This window comes from Salmo trutta, chromosome 34, assembly GCF_901001165.1.
Source record: "Salmo trutta chromosome 34, fSalTru1.1, whole genome shotgun sequence".
NCBI lineage: Eukaryota > Metazoa > Chordata > Actinopteri > Salmoniformes > Salmonidae > Salmo > Salmo trutta.
The window spans coordinates 37,610,986-37,635,243 of record NC_042990.1 but is presented as its reverse complement, the minus strand read 5'-3'; the positions used below and the strand labels follow the sequence as shown (position 1 = coordinate 37,635,243).

General features: G+C 43.3%; 1 protein-coding gene across 1 annotated transcript; it reads left to right on the top strand.

The window, feature by feature from the left end:
- The first annotated feature begins 3,863 nt into the window (after nt 1-3,863).
- LOC115174127 (regulator of G-protein signaling 3) lies at nt 3,864-23,483 on the top strand. The gene is made up of 5 exons (XM_029732823.1): nt 3,864-4,445; nt 5,337-5,395; nt 7,912-8,042; nt 21,186-21,352; nt 22,418-23,483. The coding sequence occupies exons 1-5, from the start codon at nt 3,924-3,926 to the stop codon at nt 22,586-22,588; spliced, it is 1,050 nt and encodes a 349-aa protein (XP_029588683.1). The 5' UTR covers nt 3,864-3,923; the 3' UTR covers nt 22,589-23,483.
- The last annotated feature ends 775 nt before the right edge of the window (nt 23,484-24,258 follow it).

The window sequence follows — 24,258 nt, the reverse complement described above, 5'->3', positions numbered from 1 at the left end:
AGTGGGTATATGGATAATATACAGTGGATATACAGTGGGTATATGGATAATATACAGTGGGTATATGGATAATATACAGTGGGTATATGGATAATAAACAGTGGGTATATGGATAATAAACAGTGGGTATATGGATAATATACAGTGGGTATATGGATAATATACAGTGGGTATATGGATAATATACAGTGGGTATATGGATAATATACAGTGGATATACAGTGGGTATATGGATAATATACAGTGGGTATATGGATAATATACAGTGGGTATATGGATAATATACAGTGGGTATATGGATAATAAACAGTGGGTATATGGATAATAAACAGTGGGTATATGGATAATATACAGTGGGTATATGGATAATATACAGTGAGTATATGGATAATATACAGTGGGTATATGGATAATATACAGTGGATATACAGTGGGTATATGGATAATATACAGTGGGTATATGGATAATATACAGTGGGTATATGGATAATATACAGTGGATATATGGATAATATACAGTGGGTATATGGATAATATACAGTGGGTATATGGATAATATACAGTGGGTATATGGATAATATACAGTGGGTATATGGATAATAAACAGTGGGTATATGGATAATATACAGTGGGTATATGGATAATAAACAGTGGGTATATGGATAATATACAGTGGGTATACAGTGGGTATATGGATAATATACAGTGGGTATATGGATAATATACAGTGGGTATATGGATAATAAACAGTGGGTATACAGTGGGTATATGGATAATATACAGTGGGTATATGGATAATATACAGTGGGTATATGGATAATAAACAGTGGGTATACAGTGGGTATATGGTTAATAAACAGTGGGTATATGGATAATATACAGTGGGTATATGGATAATAAACAGTGGGTATATGGATAATATACAGTGGGTATATGGATAATATACAGTGGGTATATGGATAATATACAGTGGGTATATGGATAATATACAGTGGGTATATGGATAATATACAGTGGGTATATGGTTGATATCCCGTGTATTTACAGTATCAGTATGACTATATCTAAATGCAGAGCGATGAACAGTGTAATGCAGTATAGTGGCGTTATTTAGAGTAGAGTTCAGAGATAGTTTGACACCGTGTGCATAGTCCTTTGTTGGCCTTTCGTTGTTTAATCCAAAGATGTGGATAATAAAAAAATAGCGTTCAAATAACAAAATAAGATCATGGAAAATGATTTAAGTTAATGTGAACATTTTATTCAATATAAACAACGTTTTTTGAATATTCTTCCATTCCGTCACTGACACTGACATTATTAAAATAGCTCAGGCAACTACAGAACAGTTCCCTTCCTTCAGTGATTCCATTCATAGTAGGCTTCCTACCCCGGGGAGTTCAGAAGTGTTTTTCCAGGACACACCTAAAGTATGTGAACGATGTTGTACTGTACAGAGAGCTTCAAGGGACGAGACGGCAAGCTGAGACGGAGTTGAGGGTGGCAACACAGACAATAGGCGTTTCTGGTTCACGCAAGTGTGAGATCATTTTTAAACATTTTTTTTTTATAAACAGGTCTGAATGAAGTTTGAGATAGAGAAACTTTCTTGGTGCTAGTGATTTCGTTTCGTCTGTCAGTATGCTTGTTATGTATTCATAGATATTCAGTAACACATGCAGCGTCAGGACTCTGTTGATAATTGAGGGCACTTGGTGGAGAGAGAGAGAGAGAGAGAGAGAGAGAGAGAGAGAGAGAGAGAGAGAGAGAGAGACTGCGTCTTGGCACGGGTGGAGAGAGAGAGGGGGCATCCGCGACTCTGCGTCTTGGCACGGGTGTAATCATTAGTACAAAACGTTTTGCAACGGGAACCATTTACTACAAACGAAAACGTTTTGCATTAAAACGACACTTTTGTATTGGACAAATTCAGCTAGGTCTCTCCCCGTTTCGTTCCGTTTGCTTCCGTTTGGTTCCTGGTTAATAATACACAACAGGCAATGCTCTGACGTCACATGTCAGAGTCTCAACTAAAGCAAGCCTAATCGAATTGAGACTTTACATAATATATATATATATATTATGGTTCAATCAGTGGATATACTTCCCGTGACAGAGTAACTCTTTGTTTGGAGCCAAAATCATGAAAGCACAGGTGGCAGAGTAACCGCAGGACATCGAGGTAATACATTTTACTGCGGCTCTTTTTGTTGTTGTTAAGATTTACTGCAAGGAATTCAACTCCCCTCCTGTGGGACATAGATAATACTTCTGTTTAAAAGTTCTCAGCGGCAGTCTCAACAGTTACGTAATGCCTTCTAGACAGCCCAAGTTCAAGATTTGATTTATACACAGCATAAACACTGAACTGTGTGGTTATTAATTTAATATACAATTAAAACACCAATTTAAAAACATAAGTAAACATGATAATATGAAGAATACATGTTGCTGTTTAAATCACTCCAGCCATATGATAGTATGGAGAATACATGTTGCTGTTTAAATCAGCCATATGATAGTATGGAGAATACATGTTGCTGTTTAAATCAGCCATATGATAGTATGGAGAATACATGTTGCTGTTTAAATCAGCCATATGATAATATGGAGAATACATGTTGCTGTTTAAATCAGCCATATGATAATATGGAGAATACATGTTGCTGTTTAAATCAGCCATATGATAGTATGGAGAATACATGTTGCTGTTTAAATCAGCCATATGATAATATGGAGAATACATGTTGCTGTTTAAATCAGCCATATGATAGTATGGAGAATACATGTTGCTGTTTAAATCAGCCATATGATAATATGGAGAATACATGTTGCTGTTTAAATCAGCCATATGATAATATGGAGAATACATGTTGCTGTTTAAATCAGCCATATGATAGTATGGAGAATACATGTTGCTGTTTAAATCAGCCATATGATAATATGGAGAATACATGTTGCTGTTTAAATCAGCCATATGATAATATGGAGAATACATGTTGCTGTTTAAATCAGCCATATGATAATATGGAGAATACATGTTGCTGTTTAAATCAGCCATATGTCATTTAGATGTGGGTCAAGTTGCAGGAAGACCATTTCACTCAAATCAATATTTCAAATCAGTAGAAACAGTAAAAATCTGTTGAATTGAAATCAGTAGAATCAGTAAATATCTGCTGAATTTAAATCAGTAGACTGGCATGACTACAGTTCATCAAATGTTTGCAGCCAACTGGCCAACATATATATGTTAATATGTCTCTCATGTCAGTCGAAAACGAATAGGTGGTTTCAATATGTCACATATGAATATCAGAGAAAAGCTTTCTCGTTAACCCACATTACGTTTAGAGTGGACTTGACAGCATTGGACGTAGCAGTTGTTATCGTACATACTGCAGCTGGTCTGACTCATGATCTACATCCCAAATGACACACTATTCCCTACACGGTGCACTACTCTATTGGGCCCTGGTCAAAAGTAGCGCACTATGTAGGGAATAGGGTGCCATTTGGGACGTAGATTATGAGTCCGACTAGCTACACTCTGTAAACGTGTACCAATGATATGGAACAGCACACTGTGGTCCGGATGAATTGACCCATTTCACCCATTTTCTGTGATTGTCCAACTCTATCTTGTCCAATTCCCCCTGTCTCTGTTTTCCTTTTATAGGCTGTTCTTTGCTGGGGTCCTCCCTCCAGACTATTTCTCTCTTTCATCCTCCCTTTCCCAAAGCCGCTTGCCTTCCTTTCACTCTTCCTTTCTTTCTCCACCTGCACATCAGTCCCTCCATCCTCCCTTGTCTCTAACTCCACCTGCACATCAGTCCCTCCATCCTCCCTTGTCTCTAACTCCACCTGCACATCAGTCCCTCCATCCTCCCTTGTCTCTAACTCCACCCAGTGGCGCTGCCATCATGCGTCGGTACAGCTCCGAGGGGTCTCTGCTCGATATGGATTTCCTGCCGTGGAGGAAAGTACATGTGAAGGGCCACAACTACCACAGCCGGGACGGGGAGTCAGGTACCTACACCCCCCACAAGGAGGACGACGAACTGGATGGTCGAACCACCTCTTTCCCCCTTACCCCTATCATCGTGGAGCCTGTAGCCAGCCCTGGGAGGACGACGGGGAGGGGGGAGCTGAGCAAGGATCACAGCGTCAGTGTGGAGAACTTCACAGAACTAGGGAAGCTAGAGGGTAAAGGTTTTCTTGGAGTGGTGAACCTCAATGAATGTAGGGCATATAGTGACGGGCAGTTGGCGCCGGGGACGACGGGCCGCAGCACAGAGAGCGTAGGCAGCGACAACCAGCCACCGCCCTCTCCCTCGTACTCCCCCTCTGGCTCCAGCCCCTTGTCCTTCAAATCACAGCAACGGTCACACACCAGAGCCAAGCTGTCAGCAGCCAAGCTACACCTGAAGAGCCTGTTTGGGCAGGTAAAGAGGGATGTGGGAGGTCAGGGTCACTAGAGGAGTGGTCTCTGGCAGTGTTTAGGGTATTGGATGTTTTAGGCGACTGTATGGGAATGGATAGCCTGTGTGTGTTAGATGGGTTATGAATAGGTGCGTTAGTTCTAACTTTCCGGGTCCCCCGGGTGGGCAGAGTTTTCACATTTCAGACCATTCCATTGGACCTTGTGAAATCTCTACTCCAATCAGGATGAGTGTATGAGCTAAAAACAAACGCCACCCTTTCTGGTTCTTCTCAGTAGTAATTCCAACGTTGAGATTCATCCGACAGAGTGTTATTTATAAAGCAAGCGGTTGTGTTAATGTTAAGGTCACACTAAAGTTCACAAAGGATTAAATAATTATGCGCAATAGCACACATTTACCTTAAATATTCTCAATTTGATTTAAATATTGTCATGCATATTATTCCTGTCATTGTGTAACTCATTAGACACTCATCCAGCCTTTCTTTTTGTTCTTTTCGATAAAAGCATCTGCCAAATGGCAAAACCAATGAATACCAAGTCCCCCTCCTCTCCTATTTCTCCCATATGTTGGCTACGTCATGTTTTAATGCTTTTAGGTTTGGAATGTTGAATGTTTTTTTAATGGCGACAATGACTCGATACAGGAAAATATTGCTCAAACAGAACTTCTTAACATTTTATATAACGTTTGGGCCAAAACCAAAGAAGTCATACCGCTGAGATTTATGTGTGTGTGTGTGTGTGTGTGTGTGTGTGTGTGTGTGTGTGTGTGTGTGTGTGTGTGTGTGTGTGTGTGTGTGTGTGTGTGTGTGTGTTGACTGTATGTGTATGAGTGACACATGCCAATCATTTACATTTGGAAAAAAACTAATTGTGTCTGTATTTCCAGAGTCCCCATTCATCACATTCCAACCTGTTTAACCCAGAACAGAAAGAACTGAAAGACAGGTGAGGTCATCAACGTGCCTGGGCATCCCTGTGGTAATCCAAATTCAATTCAGAGGAAAGCAATGTGACCCGTCAACACTGATATTACATAGATATGCCAAAAATATCCTTATCACATGATTGGTTTCCGTAACTGTTTAAGTCATCTCACTCTCACTCTCTGTCACAGTAATCAAATCTCCTCTGTGGGCAATAGACTGAGGGCAATAGACTGTGGGCAATAGACTGTGGGCAATAGACTGTGGGCAATAGACTGAGGGCAATATACTGTGGACAACAGACTGTGGGCAATAGACTGTGAACAATAGACTGAGGGCAATAGACTGAGGGCAACAGACTGTGGGCAATAGACTGAGGGCAATAGACTGTGGGCAATAGACTGTGGGCAATAGACTGTGAACAATAGACTGAGGGCAATAGACTGTGGACAACAGTCTGAGGGCAATAGACTGTGGACAACAGACTGTGGGCAATAGACTGTGAACAATAGACTGAGGGCAATAGACTGAGGGCAACAGACTGTGGGCAATAGACTGAGGGCAATAGACTGTGGGCAATAGACTGTGGGCAATAGACTGTGAACAATAGACTGAGGGCAATAGACTGTGGACAACAGCCTGAGGGCAATAGACTGTGGACAACAGACTGTGGGCAATAGACTGTGGGCAATAGACTGTGGGCAATAGACTGAGGGCAATAGACTGTGGGCAATAGACTGAGGGCAATAGACTGTGGGCAATAGACTGTGAACAATAGAATGAGGACAATAGAATGAGGACAATAGGCTGTGGGCAATAGAATGAGGACAATAGAATGAGGGCAATAGACTGTGGGCAATAGACTGTGAACAATAGAATGAGGACAATAGACTGAGGGCAATAGACTGTGGGCAATAGACTTTGCACAATAGACTGTGGACAATAGAATGAGGACAATAGACTGTGGGCAATAGACTGTGGGCAATAGACTGTGGACAATAGACTGTGGGCAATAGAATGAGGACAATAGACTGTGGGCAATAGACTTTGCACAATAGACTGTGGACAATAGAATGAGGACAATAGACTGTGGGCAATAGACTGTGGGCAATAGACTGTGAACAATAGACTGAGGGCAATAGACTGTGGACAACAGACTGAGGGCAATAGACTGTGGACAACAGACTGAGGGCAATAGACTGTGGACAACAGACTGTGGGCAATAGACTGTGGGCAATAGACTGTGGGCAATAGACTGAGGGCAATAGACTGTGGGCAATAGACTGTGAACAATAGAATGAGGACAATAGAATGAGGACAATAGTCTGTGGACAATAGACTGTGGACAATAGACTGAGGGCAATAGACTGTGGGCAATAGACTGTGAACAATAGACTGAGGGCAATAGACTGTGGACAACAGACTGTGGGCAATAGACTGAGGGCAATAGACTGTGGGCAATAGACTGTGGACAATAGACTGTGGGCAATAGAATGAGGACAATAGGCTGTGGGCAATAGAATGAGGACAATAGACTGAGGACAATAGACTGTGGGCAATAGACTGTGAACAATAGACTGAGGACAATAGACTGTGGGCAATAGACTTTGCACAATAGACTGTGGACAATAGAATGAGGACAATAGACTGTGGGCAATAGACTGTGGGCAATAGACTTTGCACAATAGACTGTGGACAATAGAATGAGGACAATAGACTGTGGACAATAGAATGAGGACAATAGACTGTGGACAATAGAATGAGGACAATAGACTGTGGACAATAGACTGTGCAGTCCCTGGCTGCTATTCCTTATGTAGCCCATAGGGCTCTGGTAAATATTAGTGCACCAACTAGGGAAAATGATGTACTTTCCCTGGTCAAAAGTAGTGCACTACATAGGGAATAGGGTGCCATTTGGGACGTAACCTAAGAAGTTCCGTTTGAAAGGATACCCATCCGGACCTCATTCACCCTTGAGGTTGTAATGATACTGAGTCAAACAGTTGTGGAAATGAGGAGTTGTGTCATCATGAAATCTGATGCCTGTCTCCTCTCTCCCTTTCTCTCCCCCCTTCTCTCCCTTTCCCCCCCTTCTCTCCCTTTCCCCCCCTTCTCTCCCTGTCTCTCCCCCCTTCTCTCCCTGTCCTTGTATCTCCCTATTTCCTTACCCTTCCTCTCTCCCTGTCTCTCCCTCCCTCTCCCTGTCTCTCCCTCCCTCTCCCTGTCTCTCCCTCTCCTTCTCTCTCCCTCTCTCCTTACCCCTCCTCTCTCCCTGTCTCTCCCTCTCCTTGTCTCTCCCTCTCTCCTTACCCTTCCTCTCTCCCTGTCTCTCCCTCTCCCTATGTCTCCCTCTCCTTACCCCTCCTCCCTCCCTGTCTCTCCCTGTCTCTCCCTCTCCCTATTTCTCCCTCTCTCTCTCCCTCCCTCTCCCTATCTCTCCCTCTCCCTCCCTATCCCCCTCTCCCCCTCACCCTATCTCTTCCTGTCTCTCTCCTTACCCCTCCTCTCTCTGTATCTTCCTCTCCTCCCTAACAGTGCTAAAGAGCGGAGATCTCGCCTCCCGTTGATGCACCAGTGGAGTCAGGTGGGCCACAGCAACGCCAAGTTCAGCCGGGTGGAACTTGATAAGTGGGCTGAATCGCTGGACGACCTCCTGGCCAGTCGGAGTAAGTAGACTAGGACACCCTCCTGACCAGTAGACTAGGACACCCTCCTGACCAGTAGACTAGGACACCCTCCTGACCAGTAGACTAGGACACCCTCCTGACCAGTAGACTAGGACACCCTCCTGACCAGTAGACTAGGACACCCTCCTGACCAGTAGACTAGGACACCCTCCTGACCAGTAGACTAGGACACCCTCTTGACCAGTAGACTAGGACACCCTCCTGACCAGTAGACTAGGACACCCTCCTGACCAGTAGACTAGGACACCCTCTTGACCAGTAGACTAGGACACCCTCCTGACCAGTAGACTAGGACACCCTCCTGATCAGTAGACTAGGACACCCTATCTTGACCAGTAGACTAGGACACCCGCCTGACCAGTCTAAGTAGACTAGGGCCATATTCATTGCTGTAAAACGTAGCAAAAGGTTTTTTAACTGGAAACTAAATCAAATATTTAATATATAAGAACCGCCAGAACAACTGTTGCACTGGAGTGTGTACTGGGCGCCTGTAATTAAACAATAAGGCCAAAGGGTGTGTGGTATATGGCCAATATACCACGGCTAAAGGCTGTTCTAATGTACGACACAACGCGGAGTGCCTGGACACAGCCCTTAGCCGTGGTATATTGGCCATATAACACAAACCCCAGCCTTATTGATATTATAAACTGGTTTCCAACGTAATTAGAGCAGGAAAAATAAATGTTTTGTCATACTCGTGGTATACGGTCTGATATAACACGGCTGTCAGCATTCAGGGCTCGAACCACCCAGTTTATAATTAGAGTTGGACGTTGATCTTGACATTATTGCAGTGTATTGTTTCTATGCTCTCTCTTGGAGTTGAGTTTACATCTCACAGGCTGTTGACAGATGTTCTGATACCATTTATGTTACGTAGTCTGTCCACAAGAGACTAGGGCTCAGGGGAAGGGGGGGAAAAAGCTAAGTGTACTCTGATCCTGTTTTCAACCTCAGCTCACGAGTGTCTTGCAGCGTGTTGTGATGTCAGCGCGATAGGGCCGTATGGTCTCGGCGTACGTCATTGGTTTCTGTGTGCGGTGCCATAAAGCTGAGTGCAACACTAGTTCACACTTCAGCTGACCCCACTAGTTACTATGAATAGATGTGATAGAAAACAGTAAGACCGTTTTAGATTACTGTCTCGAATGATCTAGATTGTGTTCCAAATGTAGGGCGGGGAAATATGGGAAAATATCACAATACATTTGTTCTTTTGACGGTATTTGACGGTATTTTATGTTTTTAAATAATAAAAGTTATCCATTTTGCTTTATGAGTTGTGCATGACCCTAAGGTGGAAACACATACCTTCTAAAATGATTTCAATGATGCTTTCTCATTCTGATTGGTTGAAGTTTGATTGAACAGTACAAACAAAAGTTCATCTCATTTGAGATCATTTCTACACTGCCATGTAGGGCTGCATGATATGGGCAATAGAATCTAGGCCTTATGTTTAACCAAATATTGCAATTGCAATTTGACTTGCAATTTAGATAAAAACACTTAGGTGAACTGTTGGAATCATGGAAATGATTATTCTAATTCTATAGTTGGAGTGCAATAGTGGCCCCTTTGAATACGGTGTTGTAAGACAAGACAACGAATGAAAAAGCCAGGAAGGCATTCATAGAATTAGGAATTAAAATACTTTTAGAATCTCTATGGAGGCGTTATTGACACAGGGTAGGAACCAAAGTGTTGGTCAGTGTTTCCCAGGGGAGGGGGACCCTATAATTTTTGTTTTCTCTTTATGTAGCTAACATATTCATGCTTTGCTTATTCCTCTCTGATTTAGAAAATACTGTTGCACAGACAACAGGCTGATTTAGGCGTACACCAGCACTGGTATCAGCCTGTATTAGCTAGCTACGTTTGCTCTGACTCTGTACATTTTATTAGCTAGCCAACTAACTAGCGATTTAGCAGTAGCGGCTAACACGATTTATTTTAGCCACAACTTGCTAAGAAAAGACAAACTAGCTGTTTGCAGACAGTAAGATACACAAACCAGTAGTGTAATTATAGGACGCTTGTGGATGTACATTAAAAAAGTGGAAAGCAGCATTGTTGTAAAGTAACATATTGTTGCATCTGCTCAGTGGTGTAAAGTACTTGAGTTGGGGCGGCAGGTAGCCAAGTGGTTAGAGTGTTGGGCCAGTAACTGAAAGGTTGCTTGATCAAATCCCTGAGCTGACAGGGTTAAAAATCTGTCATTCTGCCCCTGAACAAGGCAGTTAACCCACTGTTCCTAGGCCGTCATTCTAAATAAGAATTTGTTCTTAACTGACTTGCTTAGTTAAATAAAGGTTAAGTAAAAATACTTGAAAGTACTACTTAAGTAGTTTTTTGGGGTGTCTCTGCTTTACTACGTTCTTAAAATATCTACTTACAATATCTCTGACACCCAACAGTACTTGTTACATTTTGAATGCTTAGCAGGACAGAAAAATTGCCTAATTCACACACTTATCAAGAGAACATCCCTGGTCATCCCTACTGCCTCTGATCTGGCAGACTCACTAAACCGTGTCAGTGTTGAACTAGAAAATGTCTGGTTTACTTAATATAAGGGATTAGAAATGATTTATAATTTTACTTTTGATACTTAAGTATATGTTAGCAATTACATTTACTTTTGATACTTAAGTATATTTAGAACCAAATACTTTTAGACTTTTACTCAAGTAGTATTTCACTGGGTGACTTTCACTTTTACTTGAGTCATATTCTATTAAGGTATATTTACTTTTACTCAAGTATGACAATTGGGTACTTTTCCCCACCACTGCATCTGCTGTATTGACGATGCAGAGTGAAGGGTTGGTAAATGATCTCTGTGTAAGGTGACGCCGACAGATATGGCAGCTCTGCTTCTAGCCCCTAAGCAACTTTGTTTTTTTGTGTTATTTCTTACATTATTAGGCCAGAAATGTTTTTGTGTTATTACATACACCCGGAAATACATTTTGAATATCAGTGCGGCGGTAACTCACCAGCATTACAACCAGGAATACGACTTTCCCGAATTGGATCCTTTGTTCGTACCCCCCCAGGGCAATTGAACTTATTCCAGAGGCTGCTCCAAAACCCTGCTGGCGGAGAAGAGGTATTCGGAGTGGACTTCTAGTCCGACTCAGGAGGCGTGCACACCATCCACTGCTTCCGAGTATATTACTCTCTAAGGTTCAGTCTTTGGATAATAAAGTAGACAAGCTCAGGGCGAGGATCTCCTTCCAGAGAGACATCATGGATTGTAACATACTCTGTTTCACGGAAACATGGCCCTTGGGATATACTGTCCCTGTCTATACAGTCAGCTGGATTCTCAGCACATCGCGCAGACAAGAATAAAGAACTCTCCTGGGAGAAGAAAGGCGGGGGTGTATGTTTCATGATGAACTACTCATGGGGTGATTGTGATAACATACAGAAACTCAAGTCATTTTGTTCCCCCAACCTAGAATACCTCACAATCAAATGCCAACGTATTACCTCCCAAGACAATTCTCTTTGGTTATAGTCACAGCCATGTATATTCCCCCTCAAGCCGATACCACGGCGGCCCTCAAAGAACTACACTGGAATTTATGCAAACTGGAAACCATATATCCTGAGGCCGCATTTATTGTAACTGGAGATTTTAACAAAGCAAATTTATTAAGGAAAACGCTACTGAAGTTCTACCAACACATTGACTGTAGTACTCGCGCTGGGAAAACATTGGACCGCTGCTTGAAATGCCTACAAGGCCCTCCCCCGCCCTCCCTTTGGCAAATCTGATCACAACTCCATTTTGCTCCTCTCTTCCTATAGGAAGAACTTCAAACAGGAAGTACCTGTGCTAAGATCTATTCAACGCTGTTCTGACCAATCGGAATCCATGCTTCAAGATTGTTTTGATCATGCAGACTAGGATATGACAAAGTGGAGTTGCAATTCAACGGCTCAGACACGAGACGTATGTGGCAGGGTCTACAGACAATCACGACCTACAAAGTGAAAATCAGACACGTCACGGACACCGACGTCTTGCTTTGGACAAGCTAAACACCACCTTCTCCCACTTTGAGGATAACACAGTGCCACCGACGCAGCCCGCTACCAACGACAGCGGGCTCTCCTTCTCCATAACCGACGTAAGACATTTAAGCGTGTTAACCCTCGCAAGGCTGCCGGCCCAGACGGCATCCCTAGCCGCGTCCTCATAGCATGCGCAGACCAGCTGGCTGGAGTGTTTATGGACATATTCAATCTCTCCCTATCCCAGTCTGCTTTCCCCACTTGCTTCAAGATGTCCACCATTGTTCCTGTTCCCAAGAAAGCAAAGGTAACTGAACTAAATGACTATCGCCCTGTAACACTCACTTCTGTCATCATGAAGTGCTTTGAGAGGCTAGTTAACGATCAAATATCATATCACCTCTACCTTACCTGACACCCTAGACCCAGTCAATTTGCTTACCGCCCCAGTAGATCCACAGAAGATTCAGTCGCCATCACACTGCACACTGCCCTATCCCATCTGGACAAGAGGAATACCTATGTAAGAATGCTGTTCATTGACTATAGCTCAGCATTCAACACCATAGTACCCTCCAAGCCCATCATTAAGTTCGGGGCCCTGAGTCTCAACCCCTCCCTGTGCAATTGTGTCCTGGACTTTCTGACGGGCTTCCCCCAGGTGGTGAAGGTCGGAAACAACATCTCCACTTTGCTGATCCTCAACACAGGGCCCCACAAGGTCGCTTGCTCAGCCCCCTCCTGTACTCCCTGTTCACCCATGACTGCGTGGCCACGCCGCCTCCCAACTCAATCATCAAGTTTGTAGACGACACAACGGTAGTAGGCCTGATTACCAACAATGATGACACAACCCACACGGAGGAGGTGAGGGCCATGTGAGAGTGGTGCCAGGAAAATAACCTCTCACTCAAAGTCAACAAAACAAAGGATCTGATCGTGGACTTCAGGAAACAGCAGAGGGAGCACACCCCTATCCACATCGACGGGACCACAGTGGAGAACATGGAAAGCTTCATGTTCCTCGGCGTACACATCACTGACGATCTGAAATGGTCCACCCACACACAGTGTGGCGAAGAAGGCGCAACAGCTCCACTTCAACCTCAGGAGGCTAAAGAAATTGGTCTTGGCCCCTAAAACCCTCACAAACTTTTACAGATGCACAACTGAGAACACACAGGTCCTGTGTGGCTCAGTTGGTAGAGCATGGTGTTTGCAATGTCAGGGTTGTGTGTTTGATTCCCACGGGGGGACCAGTATGGAGAAAAAAATGTATGAAATGTATGCATTCACTACTGTAAGTCACTCTGGATAAGAGTGTCTGCTAAATGACTAAAATGTAAATGGAATCCTGTTGGGCTGTATGACAGCCTTGTATGGCAACTGCACCATTTGCAACCGCAGGGCTCTCCAGAGGGAAGTGTGGTCTGCACAATGCATCACTGGGGGCACACTGCCTGCCCACCAGGACACCTACAGCACCTGATGTCACAGAAAGGCCAAAAAGATCATCAAGGACATCAACCACCTGAGCCACTGCCTGTTCACCCTGCTACCATCCAGAAGGCGAGGTCAGTACAGGTGCATCAAAGCTGGGACTGAGAGACTGAAAAACAGCTTCTATCTCAAGGTCATCAGACTGTTAAATAGCCATCACTAACTGGCTTCCACCTGGTTACTCAACCCTGCACCTTAGAGGCTACTGTCCTATGTACATAGACTTGGAATCACTGGCCACTTTAATGATGAAACACTTGAATGTTTAAATACTAATTTACTCATCTCATATGTATATACTGTATTCTATTCTACTGTATTTTAGTCAATGCCACTGCGACATTGCTCATCCTAATATTTCTATATTTCTTCATTCCATTATTTTACTTTTAGATTTGTGTGAATTGTTAGATACTACAGCACTGTTGGAGCTAGGAACACAAGCATTTCGCTACACCCGCAATAACATCTGCTAACTATGTGTACGTGACCAATAAAATGTTATTTTGAACGAACAACAACTGCGCTCCTTTAGTGACAGGTGGGGAGAGAGAAAGGGAGAGATGGAACTCAAGTAGCAGAGGATTCTATTTTTAAAAAGAGTCACATTTAACAAACTAATCACTGAATCCTTCCATTTTTTGCTGTCTTACACTTGATTCATACAGCGTCTCAGAGAATAAGTGCCTGATCTAGGATCAGCTCCCTCTTGCCCATGTCATCTTATTCATTGTGATCTAAAAGGCAAAACTGATACTAGGTCAGCACTCCTACTCTGAGACGGTTCATGAATACAGTCCCAGTTCTCAGATTGATTGTTCTACGTGACAAAGGTCATGGGTGGGAACTTGGAACCATTTATAATAGGTGTGCCTACTGAATCCCAAATGGCACCCTCTTCCCTATATAGTGCACCACTTTGACTATTGACTCTGGTTAAAAGTAGTGCACTATATAGGGAACAGGGTGCCATTTGGGGACACACTCCGTGACCAAGGAAGATACAATACTTATCTTATTTACTTCCTCATTCCTTCTAGAATGTAACGTCCGTTGTTGGAATGAGACCAAGGTGCAGCGTGGGTTGGGTTCATCATATTTTAATATAAATGGTCAACCAGCAAAAACCAAAACAAGAAGCAACACAACGAACAGTTTCGCAGGCTTCTCACAGCAATGCAAAAACAACTTCCCACACAGACAGGTGGAAAAAGGGCTACCTAAGTATGGCTCCCAATCAGCGACATGTACAGCTGTCCCTGATTGAGAGCCATACCAGGCCAAAACACAGAAATACAAAACATAGATAGGGAACATAGAATGCCCACCCCCAACTCATGGTTTGGTCAGGGCGTGACATAGAATTTCTCCTGTCCTGTTACTAACACCCGTATTAGTCCATCCCACCACACCGCTGTTGTGACAGTTTGCTGTCGTTATCTTGTAAAACAGGTTTAGGCAACCCTGGTCCTGGAGTGCCGCAGACACTTCATGTTTTTGATTTAACTGACCTGGAAGACCAGGTGTGTTGAATTTAGTCAATCACTGAACTGATCAATTAGATCAGTTGTTCAGGTGTGGGAGCTTAGTTAGTACATGCGGTACCTGCAGCACTCCAGGAACAGGGTTACCTACCCCTGTCGTACGGGATCAAAATAACTAAGTGAGGGTGTTTTCAGTAACCTTCCTTTGATAGTTACATTCCAGGAAAGTGTTGAAAGGGAAACTGTCTAGTTTCCTTGCTCTTCTAGGGAAATTGTTGTCAGTTAAAGATAAACCCTAGGTTGTCATGGCTACATGTGCCCCACACACACACACACACACACACCATGTAGTCCTATTGGAATGTGGAAAATTAGAGAACCATTAATGCTAACAGTGCATTGGGAAAGCATTCAGACCCCTTGGCTTGTTCCACCTTTTGTTACGTTACAGCCTTATTCTAAAATCGATTACATTTTTTTTTAAATCCTCATTAATCTACACACAATACCCCATAATAAAAAAAGTGTAAACAGGTTTTTAGAAATTTTACCAAATGAATTAAAAATAAAAACAGATACCTTATTTACATAGGTATTTAGACCCTTTGCTATGAGACTCGAAATTGAGCTCAGGTGCGTCCTGTTTCCATTGATCATCTTTGAGATGTTTCTACAACTTGATTGGAGTCCACCTGTGGTAAATTCAATTGATTGAACATGATTTGCAAATGCACACACCTCTCTCAGAGCAAAAGCCAAGTCATGAGGTCGAATAAGTTGTCCATAGAGCTCCGAGACGGGATTGGGTCGAGGCACAGATCTGGAGAAGGGTACCAAAAAATGTCTGCAGCATTGAAGATCCCCAACCACACTGGCCTCAATCATTCTTAAATGGAAGAAGTTTGGAACCACCAAGACTTTTCCTAGAGCTGGCCACCTGGCCAAACTGAGCAATCTGGGGAGAAGGGCCTTGATCAGGGAGGTGACCAAAAACCCGATGGTCACTCTGACAGAGCTCCAGAGTTCCTCTGTGGAGATGGGAGAATCTTCCAGAAGGACAACCATCTCTGCAGCACTCCACCAATCAGGCCTTTATGGTAGAGTGGACGCCACTTCTCAGTAAAAGGCACATGACAGCCCACTTGGAGTTTGCCAAAAGGCACCTAAAGGACTCTCAGACCATGAGAAACATGATTCTCTGGTCTGATGAAACCAAGATTGAACTCTTTGGCATGAATGCCAAGTGTCACATCTGGAGGAAACCTGGCACCAACCCTACGGTGAAGCATGGTGATGGTAGCATCATGCTGTGGGGATGTTTCTCAGCGGCAGGGAGTGGGAGACTAGTCTGGATCGAGGGAAAGATGAACTGAGCAAAGTACAGAGAGATCCTTGATGAAAACCTGCTCCAGAGCGCTCAGGTCCTCAGACTGGGGCGAAGGTTCACCTTACAACAGGACAACGACTCTAAGCACACAGCCAAGACAACGCAGGCGTGGCTTCGGAACAAGTCTCTGAATGTCCTTGTGGACCAGCCTGAGCCTGGACTTCAACCTGATCGAACATCTCTGGAGAGACCTGAAAATAGCTGTGCAGCGACGCTCCCCATCCAACCTGACAGAGCTTGAGAGGATCTGCAGAGAAGAATGGGAGAAACTCCCCAAATACAGGTGTGCCAAGCTTGTAGCTTCATACCCAAGAAGACTTGAGGGTGTAATCGCTGCCAAAGGTGCTTCAACAAAGTACTGAGTAAAAGGTATAAAATACTTATGTAAATGTGATATTTCATTTTTTTATATAATAATACATTTGCCAACATTTCTAAAAACATGTTTTCTCTTTGTCATTGTGGGGTATTGTGTGTAGATTGATGATGAAGATCAATTTCAGAATAAGGCTGTAAAATAACAAAATGTGGAAAAAGGGGTCTGAATACTTTCAAGGGGTCTGAATACTTTCCGAATGCACTTTATATGGAGCCTGTAGACATATAGGCTATATTCCTACATCTCGATGGCTGGGTTTAGACAGGCAGCCCATTTCTGATCTTTTGCCCAATTATTGGCAAAAGAGCTTATCTGGTTGGTCAAAAGACAATTATAAATGCAGCCAATGTTCCTTTCAGATTATAAACTGTATTGTCCATTCTTGTGGAATGGAAATATCTTTATAGGCATGTGGCTCACACAATCGCAATCTGGCAGAGTACAAAAACAGTCTAAATGGTAGCCTCATAAATACATACACATAAATACTATCATCAGTCTACTGTTATAGAAATTAAAAGCTTTCTTGGAATGCTTTCATCTACTTCTATCTACTACCAGGGATTAAATGTCATATAAAGTTGAAGTCGGAGGTTTACATACACCTTAGCCAAATACATTTAAACTCAGTTTTTCACAATTCCTGACATTTAATCCCAGTATAAATTCCCTGTCTTAGGTCAGTTAGGATAACCACTTTTTATTTTAAGAATGTGAAATGTCAGAATAATAGTAGAATGATTGATTTATTTCAGCTTTTATTTCTTTCATCACATTGCCAGTGGGTCAGAAGTTTACATACACTCAATTAGTATTTAGTATCATTGCCTTTAAAATGTTTAACTTGGGTCAAACGTTTCGCGTAGCCTTCCACAAGCTTCCCACAATAAGTTGGGTGAATTTTGGCCCATTCCTTCTGACAGAGCTGGTGTAACTGAGTCAGGTTTGTAGGCCTCCTTGTTTGCACACGCTTTTTCAGTTCTGCCCACAAATTTTCTATGGGATTGAGGTCAGGGCTTTGTGATGGCCACTCCAGTACCTTGACTTTGTTGTCCTTAAGCCATTTTGCCACAACTTTGGAAGTATGCTTGGGGTCATTGTCCATTTGGAAGACCCATATGTGACCAAGCTTTAACTTCTTGATTGATGTCTTGAGGTGTTGCTTCAATATATGCACATAATTTTCCTACCTCATGATGCCATCTATTTTGTGAAGTGCACCAATCCCTCCTGCAGCAAAGCACCCCCACAACGTGATGCTGCCACCCCCGTGCTTCACGGTTGGGATGGTGTTCTTCGGCTTGTAAGCCTCCCCCTTTTTCCTCCAAACATAACGATGGTCATTATGGCCAAACAGTTCTATTTTTGTTTCATCAGACCAGAGGACATTTCTCCAAAAAGTACGATTTTTGTCCCCATGTGCAGTTGCAAACCGTACTCTGGCTTTCTTATGGCGGTTTTGGAGCAGTGGCTTCTTCCTTGCTGAGCGGCCTTTTAGGTTATGTCGGTATAGGACTCGTTTTACTGTGGATATAGATACTTTTGTACCTGTTTCCTCCAGCATCTTCACAAGGTCCTTTGCTGTTGTTTTGGGATTGATTTGCACTTTTCGCACTAAAGTACGTTCATCTCTAGGAGACAGAACGCGTCTCCTTCCTGAGCGGTATGACGGCTGCGTGGTCCCATGGTGTTTATACTTGCGTACTATTGTTAATACAGATGAGCGTGGTACCTTCAGGTGTTTGGAAATTGTTCCCAAGGTTGAACCAGACTTGTGGAGGTCTACAATATCTTTTCTGAGGTCTTGGCTGATTTCTTTTGATTTTCCTATGATGTCAAGCAAAGAGGGACTGGGTTTGAAGGTAGGCCTTGAAATACATCCACAGGTACACCTCCAATTGACTCAAATGATGTTAATTAGCCTATCAGAAGCTTCTAAAGCCATGACATAATTTTCTGGAAATTTCCAAGCCGTTTAAAGGCACAGTCAACTTAGTGTATGTAAACTTCTGACCCACTGGAATTGTGATACAGTGAATTATAAGTGAAATAATCTGTCTGTAAACAATTGTTGGAAAAATTACTTGTGTCATGCACAAAGTAGATGTCCTACCCGACTTGCCAAAACTATAGTTTGTTAACAAGAAATGTGTGGAGTGGTTGAAAAACGAGTTTTAATGACTCCAACCTAAGTGTATGTAAACTTCCGACTTCAACTGTACATATGAGATGAGTAATGCAAGATATGTAAACATCATTATTAAAGTGCCATTAATAAAGTGACTAGTGATCCATTTATTAAAGTGGCCAATGATTTCAAGTCTGTATGTAGGCAGCAGTCTGATGGCCTTGAGATAGAAGCTGTTTTTCAGTCTCTCGGTCCCAGCTTTGATGCACCTGTACTGACCTCACCTTCTGGATGATAGCGGGGTGAACAGGCAGTGGCTCGGGTGGTTGTTGTCCTTGATGATCTTTAGCTTAGTTATACATTCTGAAGTGATGAAGTTTTGATTATTTTAAGTGAAGTGTTTAAACTTGTTTTAATTGTTGAACTGTTATTCAAAATGAACTAGTGTCAGTGTTGATTAATCACATATCACAGTCCTGCAATAAAGAGGGTTCTGTCTGTAAATTTGTCTGTGTTTCTGTGTTGTATTCTCAAATGAACATTTCATTTTTGTCTAGTTGTAAGATCTCTAATATGTTTTATTTGTTTGTCACTCTCTCTCTCTCTTTCACTAAATCAGCTTTGTGAATACATTTTGCAGCTTATCATATGGCATGCGTCGCCAATGCAGCCATAGGACTACAGAATGATGGCATTACTGGCCTTGTGGGCATCTGTCATCAGAGAATAGCTAAACTCACACATTGTTTACATGTTGACCTATACGTTCTGAATTTAAAATGATATCAGTAGACAATGTATATAAAGTAAAGAATATACCAGATTTTGTACATGCCTTTTAAGTGCTGACATCAAATTTTGTGCAAATCCAACCCTTGTAAGAAAATAAGGAGATGACAATTAGGCTACAGGAGATTTAGCATTACAGGAAACATTCTATGAGGTAAATTTTATTTAATTCATTTTAGCGATGTTGCTAGCAAAATGATTGCAGCTCCCATAGCAACCAGGAACTGTCTATGTATCACTGACCCTGCATAAGCTAGCGACTGGGCTAACACAGGAAACCTTTTAGGTCAATAATATGCTGTTTTTATTATTTTTTTGCTCTCTAATAGTAGCTAGCTAGTAGCTAGTTAGTTATACCAACTGTAGGTAACTTACAAGGATAGCTGACTTTTCAACAACGACAAAAATAACTCAATGTGGCTAGCTAGCTACTTGTCCCTCATGCTAGCCTTTACAGCCAAATATCACTTACGTCTAGAATAGAAAATATTGATATGGCCAGCATTGTAGACTGTTACTCCCACGGCACTAAACTGGTGAGCGCCTTCCAGAGCGCCGCCCAAGCAAAGCATTTGATTGTTTGACGTGTTGCGAGGAGTCACTGATTTACATCTGGTGCTGACCCCTCTTTAGCTAATTTCTGCCATGGAACTTCCCCAGGCTTCCCGTTTTTCTGGTTCGCGATGCGGCTAGGTTAAGGGTTACGGTCGGTGTTAGGGAAAATACGATTTTTGAATGGGAATCAATTATTTGATCCCCACAAGGATAGGTAAACAAACCCGTATGTGTGTGCGTACGTGTTAATGTGTTGCCCTGTCTATCCCAGTCACGGTGTGTGAACAATGACATGTTGTAACCACTGTGTCAGCAATCTTCTGTACTCCTTCGTTTCCCCACCCCCACTCAGTCTGCACAGAAACATGTTGCAACCCACTGTCTAAGCAGAGAGAGAGAGAGAGAGAGAGAGAGAGAGAGAGGGAGATAATAGAGGGGGTGGATGTGTGCCTGATTAAAGATAGCAAGAATGAAAATATACTGGGGGAAAAAATTATATGATTGATTAGTACTTTACAGTCTGTGTATATTTATGTGTATATGCTGTATCTGTGTGTGTGTGTGTGTGTGTGCGTGTGTGTGTAATAACTTTTTTGAAATGTCAGGATTTTTTCAGGTCCTGAATTTGTTCAAATGCTATTTTAAGCTTAAGGGTTAGGTTTTGGGTTTTGGGGTTAAGGTTTTTGCAGGTTAGAGTTAGGGAAAAATGTGTGTTTGCATGTCAATGTATTGGCCAATGGTGTGTGTGAACATCCCATCTGTCTCCCCTTCCTCGTCTTCCCCTCTAGTGACGTCCTAAATGTACTTTCATAAACCCTAATACTCCTCCCTCTCCCCCCCCCCTCCCCCTTCCCCTCCCTCTCTCCAGCGGGTGTGTCTGTGTTTGGAGCATTCCTTCGCTCAGAGTTTAGTGAGGAGAATCTGCAGTTCTATCTGGCCTGTGAGCAGTACAGAAACTCGTCCAACAACTTCAGCCTGCACAAACGGGCCAAGGCGATTACTGCCACCTATATTGATGCGGGGGCGCCACGAGAGGTATATAGAATGTGTCTATACTTTAACCTGCCTGGCCGGCCTTTCTATCGGTCTATCTGTCTATCTGTCCATCTGTGGGCTGGCCGGCCTTTCTATCGGTCTATCTGTCTATCTGTCCATCTGTGGGTTGGTCGGCCTTTCTATCGGTCTATCTGTCTATCTGTCCATCTGTGGGCTGGCCGGCCTTTCTATCGGTCTATCTGTAAATGGGCTTCTCTTTCTTTTCTCCATCTACCATTCTGTAATCTTCTTCCTTCTGCACGGTGGTGTGTTTGTTAAACCAGTTAATTCACCCATCCCCTGTCCTCTCCCTCGTTCACTCTCTCCCCTCTCTCTCTCCCTCCATCCCCTGTCCTCTCCCTCGTTCACTCTCTCCCCTCTCTCTCCCCCTCCATGCCCTGTCCTCTCCCTCTTTCACTCTCTCCCCTCTCTCTCTCCCCTCCATCCCCCGTCCTCTCCCTCTTTCACTCTCTCCCCTCTCTCTCTCTCTCCCTTTCCCACTCTGCCTCTCTCTCTCCCTCCCTCCCTTTCCCACTATGCCTCTCTCCCTCCCTCCCTTTCCCACTATGCCTCTCTCCCTCCCTCCCTTTCCCACTCTGCCTCTCTCTCTCTCTCTCTCTCTCTCCCTTTCCCACTATGCCTCTCTCTCCCTCCCTCCCTTTCCCACTCTGCCTCTCTCTCTCCCTCTCTCCCGTTCCCACTCTGCCTCTCTCTCTCCCTCCCTCCCTTTCCCACTCTGCCTCTCTCTCTTTCCCACTCCGCCTCTCTCTCCCTCTCTCCCTTTCCCACTCTACTTCTCTCTCTCCCTCCCTCCCTTTCCCACTCTGCCTCTCTCTCTCCCTCCCTCCCTTTCCCACTCTGCCTCTCTCTCTTTCCCACTCCGCCTCTCTCTCCCTCTCTCCCTTTCCCACTCTACTTCTCTCTCTCCCTCCCTCCCTTTCCCACTCTACTTCTCTCTCTCCCTCTCTCCCTTTCCCACTCTACCTCTCTCTCTCCCTCCCTCCCTTTCCCACTCTGCCTCACTCTGCCTCTCTCTCTCCCTCTCTCTCTCTCTCTCCCTTTCAGGTGAACTTGGACAGTAAGACCAGAGATCTAACCACACAGCTCCTGCAGGCCCCATCACACACTTCCCTGTCCCACGCCCAGAAACGCATCTACTCCCTCCTGGATACAGACTGCTACCCTCGCTTCCTCCAGTCCACCATCTACCTCACCCTGCTGGGCCAGGCTGACTAGAGACTAACGGCTCCATTCAATCCGTATCGCTGAAGTTCAGCACTATAGCCTCGATTGAAATGTATAGGCAATGTGCCTGCGTACGCGGAGACTACATTCACGTTAAACGCTGTATATGATGGCTCAATCTGAAATTACTTTTACATTTCAATCACGCTGTAGCGTTGAATTTTCTGCAATACGAATTGAATGGGGACCTAAGGCTTTGTCCCTATTCTCCACTCTCCACCCTTCTCCTAAAGTGTACACTTGCACACTATCTTACATGGATTTAACAATGGTGGAAAGGAAACTCCAATCCAGCGCTTTTGAATCTATGACGGGTGTGTAAGTGCTTACTGGGAAAGGGTGGAAAACTGAGACCTATCTGTTGTGGATATGGGGTAGGACTGTTGCAGGAGATGCAGTTACATAATGTTGAGTTAAAGAAGGTTTGGGGTTTAGTCATTCCAGTTAATAATGAGCAGGGTTGTGTTCATTTGGGCATTGAACAGAAAAACTTTTTCAATGTTTTTCAAAGCAAAACGAAAATGAGAGTTCCTTATTGGACAAGTCCAGGTAGTCCCTTTCTGTTTCAGTGCCTAATGAACATGACCCAGGGCGTTCTGTTAGGTTCTGTTCTGCTTCGGGTGTGAAGTAGCTTGGGGAAATGACAGCTGGGAAGGCCATGGGGTTTGGATTGAAGGAGCTTGCCAATCGATCAACAGAGGTTACGAGACAGGGACCTGTTTTTTCCACGACTTAACGAGTGCGAAACTGACGATATCGTTGTTTGTAATCATTAAACATCCTCTTTTTGTTGGCATCATTCGTAGCAGAGCAGCTAAGAAGCCGATAGGTCACCCACGGTCCAATGAGCACGTATGGAATTCCGACAGCGTGGACAAAGGAAAAACAAGTAGAGCAAGATTTCTTTCAAGTGTATAACAAAACAGCGTACTAGTTAAAAAGGGCAACGCATTTTGTGAAACCCAAAACAGTTCACACGGGTGGAGGAGGGGGGTGGAGGAGGAGGGCCTGTACAAGGAAGTAACCTAGTTAAAGATTGCCTCCAGGAACTCTTTTTGAAAAAGTGATTCCTTTCAAAGATGTCACTTTATAATCCCTCAGATCAGATAGATGGTTTAATTAACATATCAAAACAGATCATTTGTCACTAGATAATTCAAAAAATTGTATTGTTTCCAAGTAAGCCATCTCACATTACAATAACACAAGTAGGGGATATCCCATCAGGCCACTGGCAAACAAAATCAGTGTTGGTTTGATGCTGTTCTTACGTGACTGCAGTGTACTAAACAGCGTATGAAAACCAAAAGAGAAACCTTTTCACTAAATGCTCCATTGTACATATTTAAACAGTAATCTGAAGAGAATCCAACAGATAAACAAAGAATATAATAATTTCTTTGTACTTAATTTTGAATGTGGTTTGTCAGCACTATTTTAAAGATAAATAAATATACGTAGTCGTTGGTCATTATAGATGGATCTCAGTGCTATCTATCTAAACACTGTGAGGTTGATGAGTAACGCTAAGGAAATAAACTATATATCTCTGTGTCCAATATGAAGGAAGTTTTGAGGTAGTTTCGCGAGCTAACGCTAACTAGCATCATCGCAATGAATGGAAGTCTATGGGGAGCTGCTAGCATAACTGAAAGTAATCA

What these genes read in the sequence shown, in the direction of transcription:
- LOC115174127 (XM_029732823.1), top strand. Translation starts at nt 3,924, where the DNA reads ATGCGTCGGTACAGCTCCGAGGGGTCTCTGCTCGATATGGATTTCCTG. An exon ending in TGAAGAGCCTGTTTGGGCAG is followed by an intron (nt 4,446 to 5,336) that starts GTAAAGAGGGAT and finishes CTGTATTTCCAG; the next exon opens with AGTCCCCATTCATCACATTC. An exon ending in CGACCTCCTGGCCAGTCGGA is followed by an intron (nt 8,043 to 21,185) that starts GTAAGTAGACTA and finishes CCCTCTCTCCAG; the next exon opens with CGGGTGTGTCTGTGTTTGGA.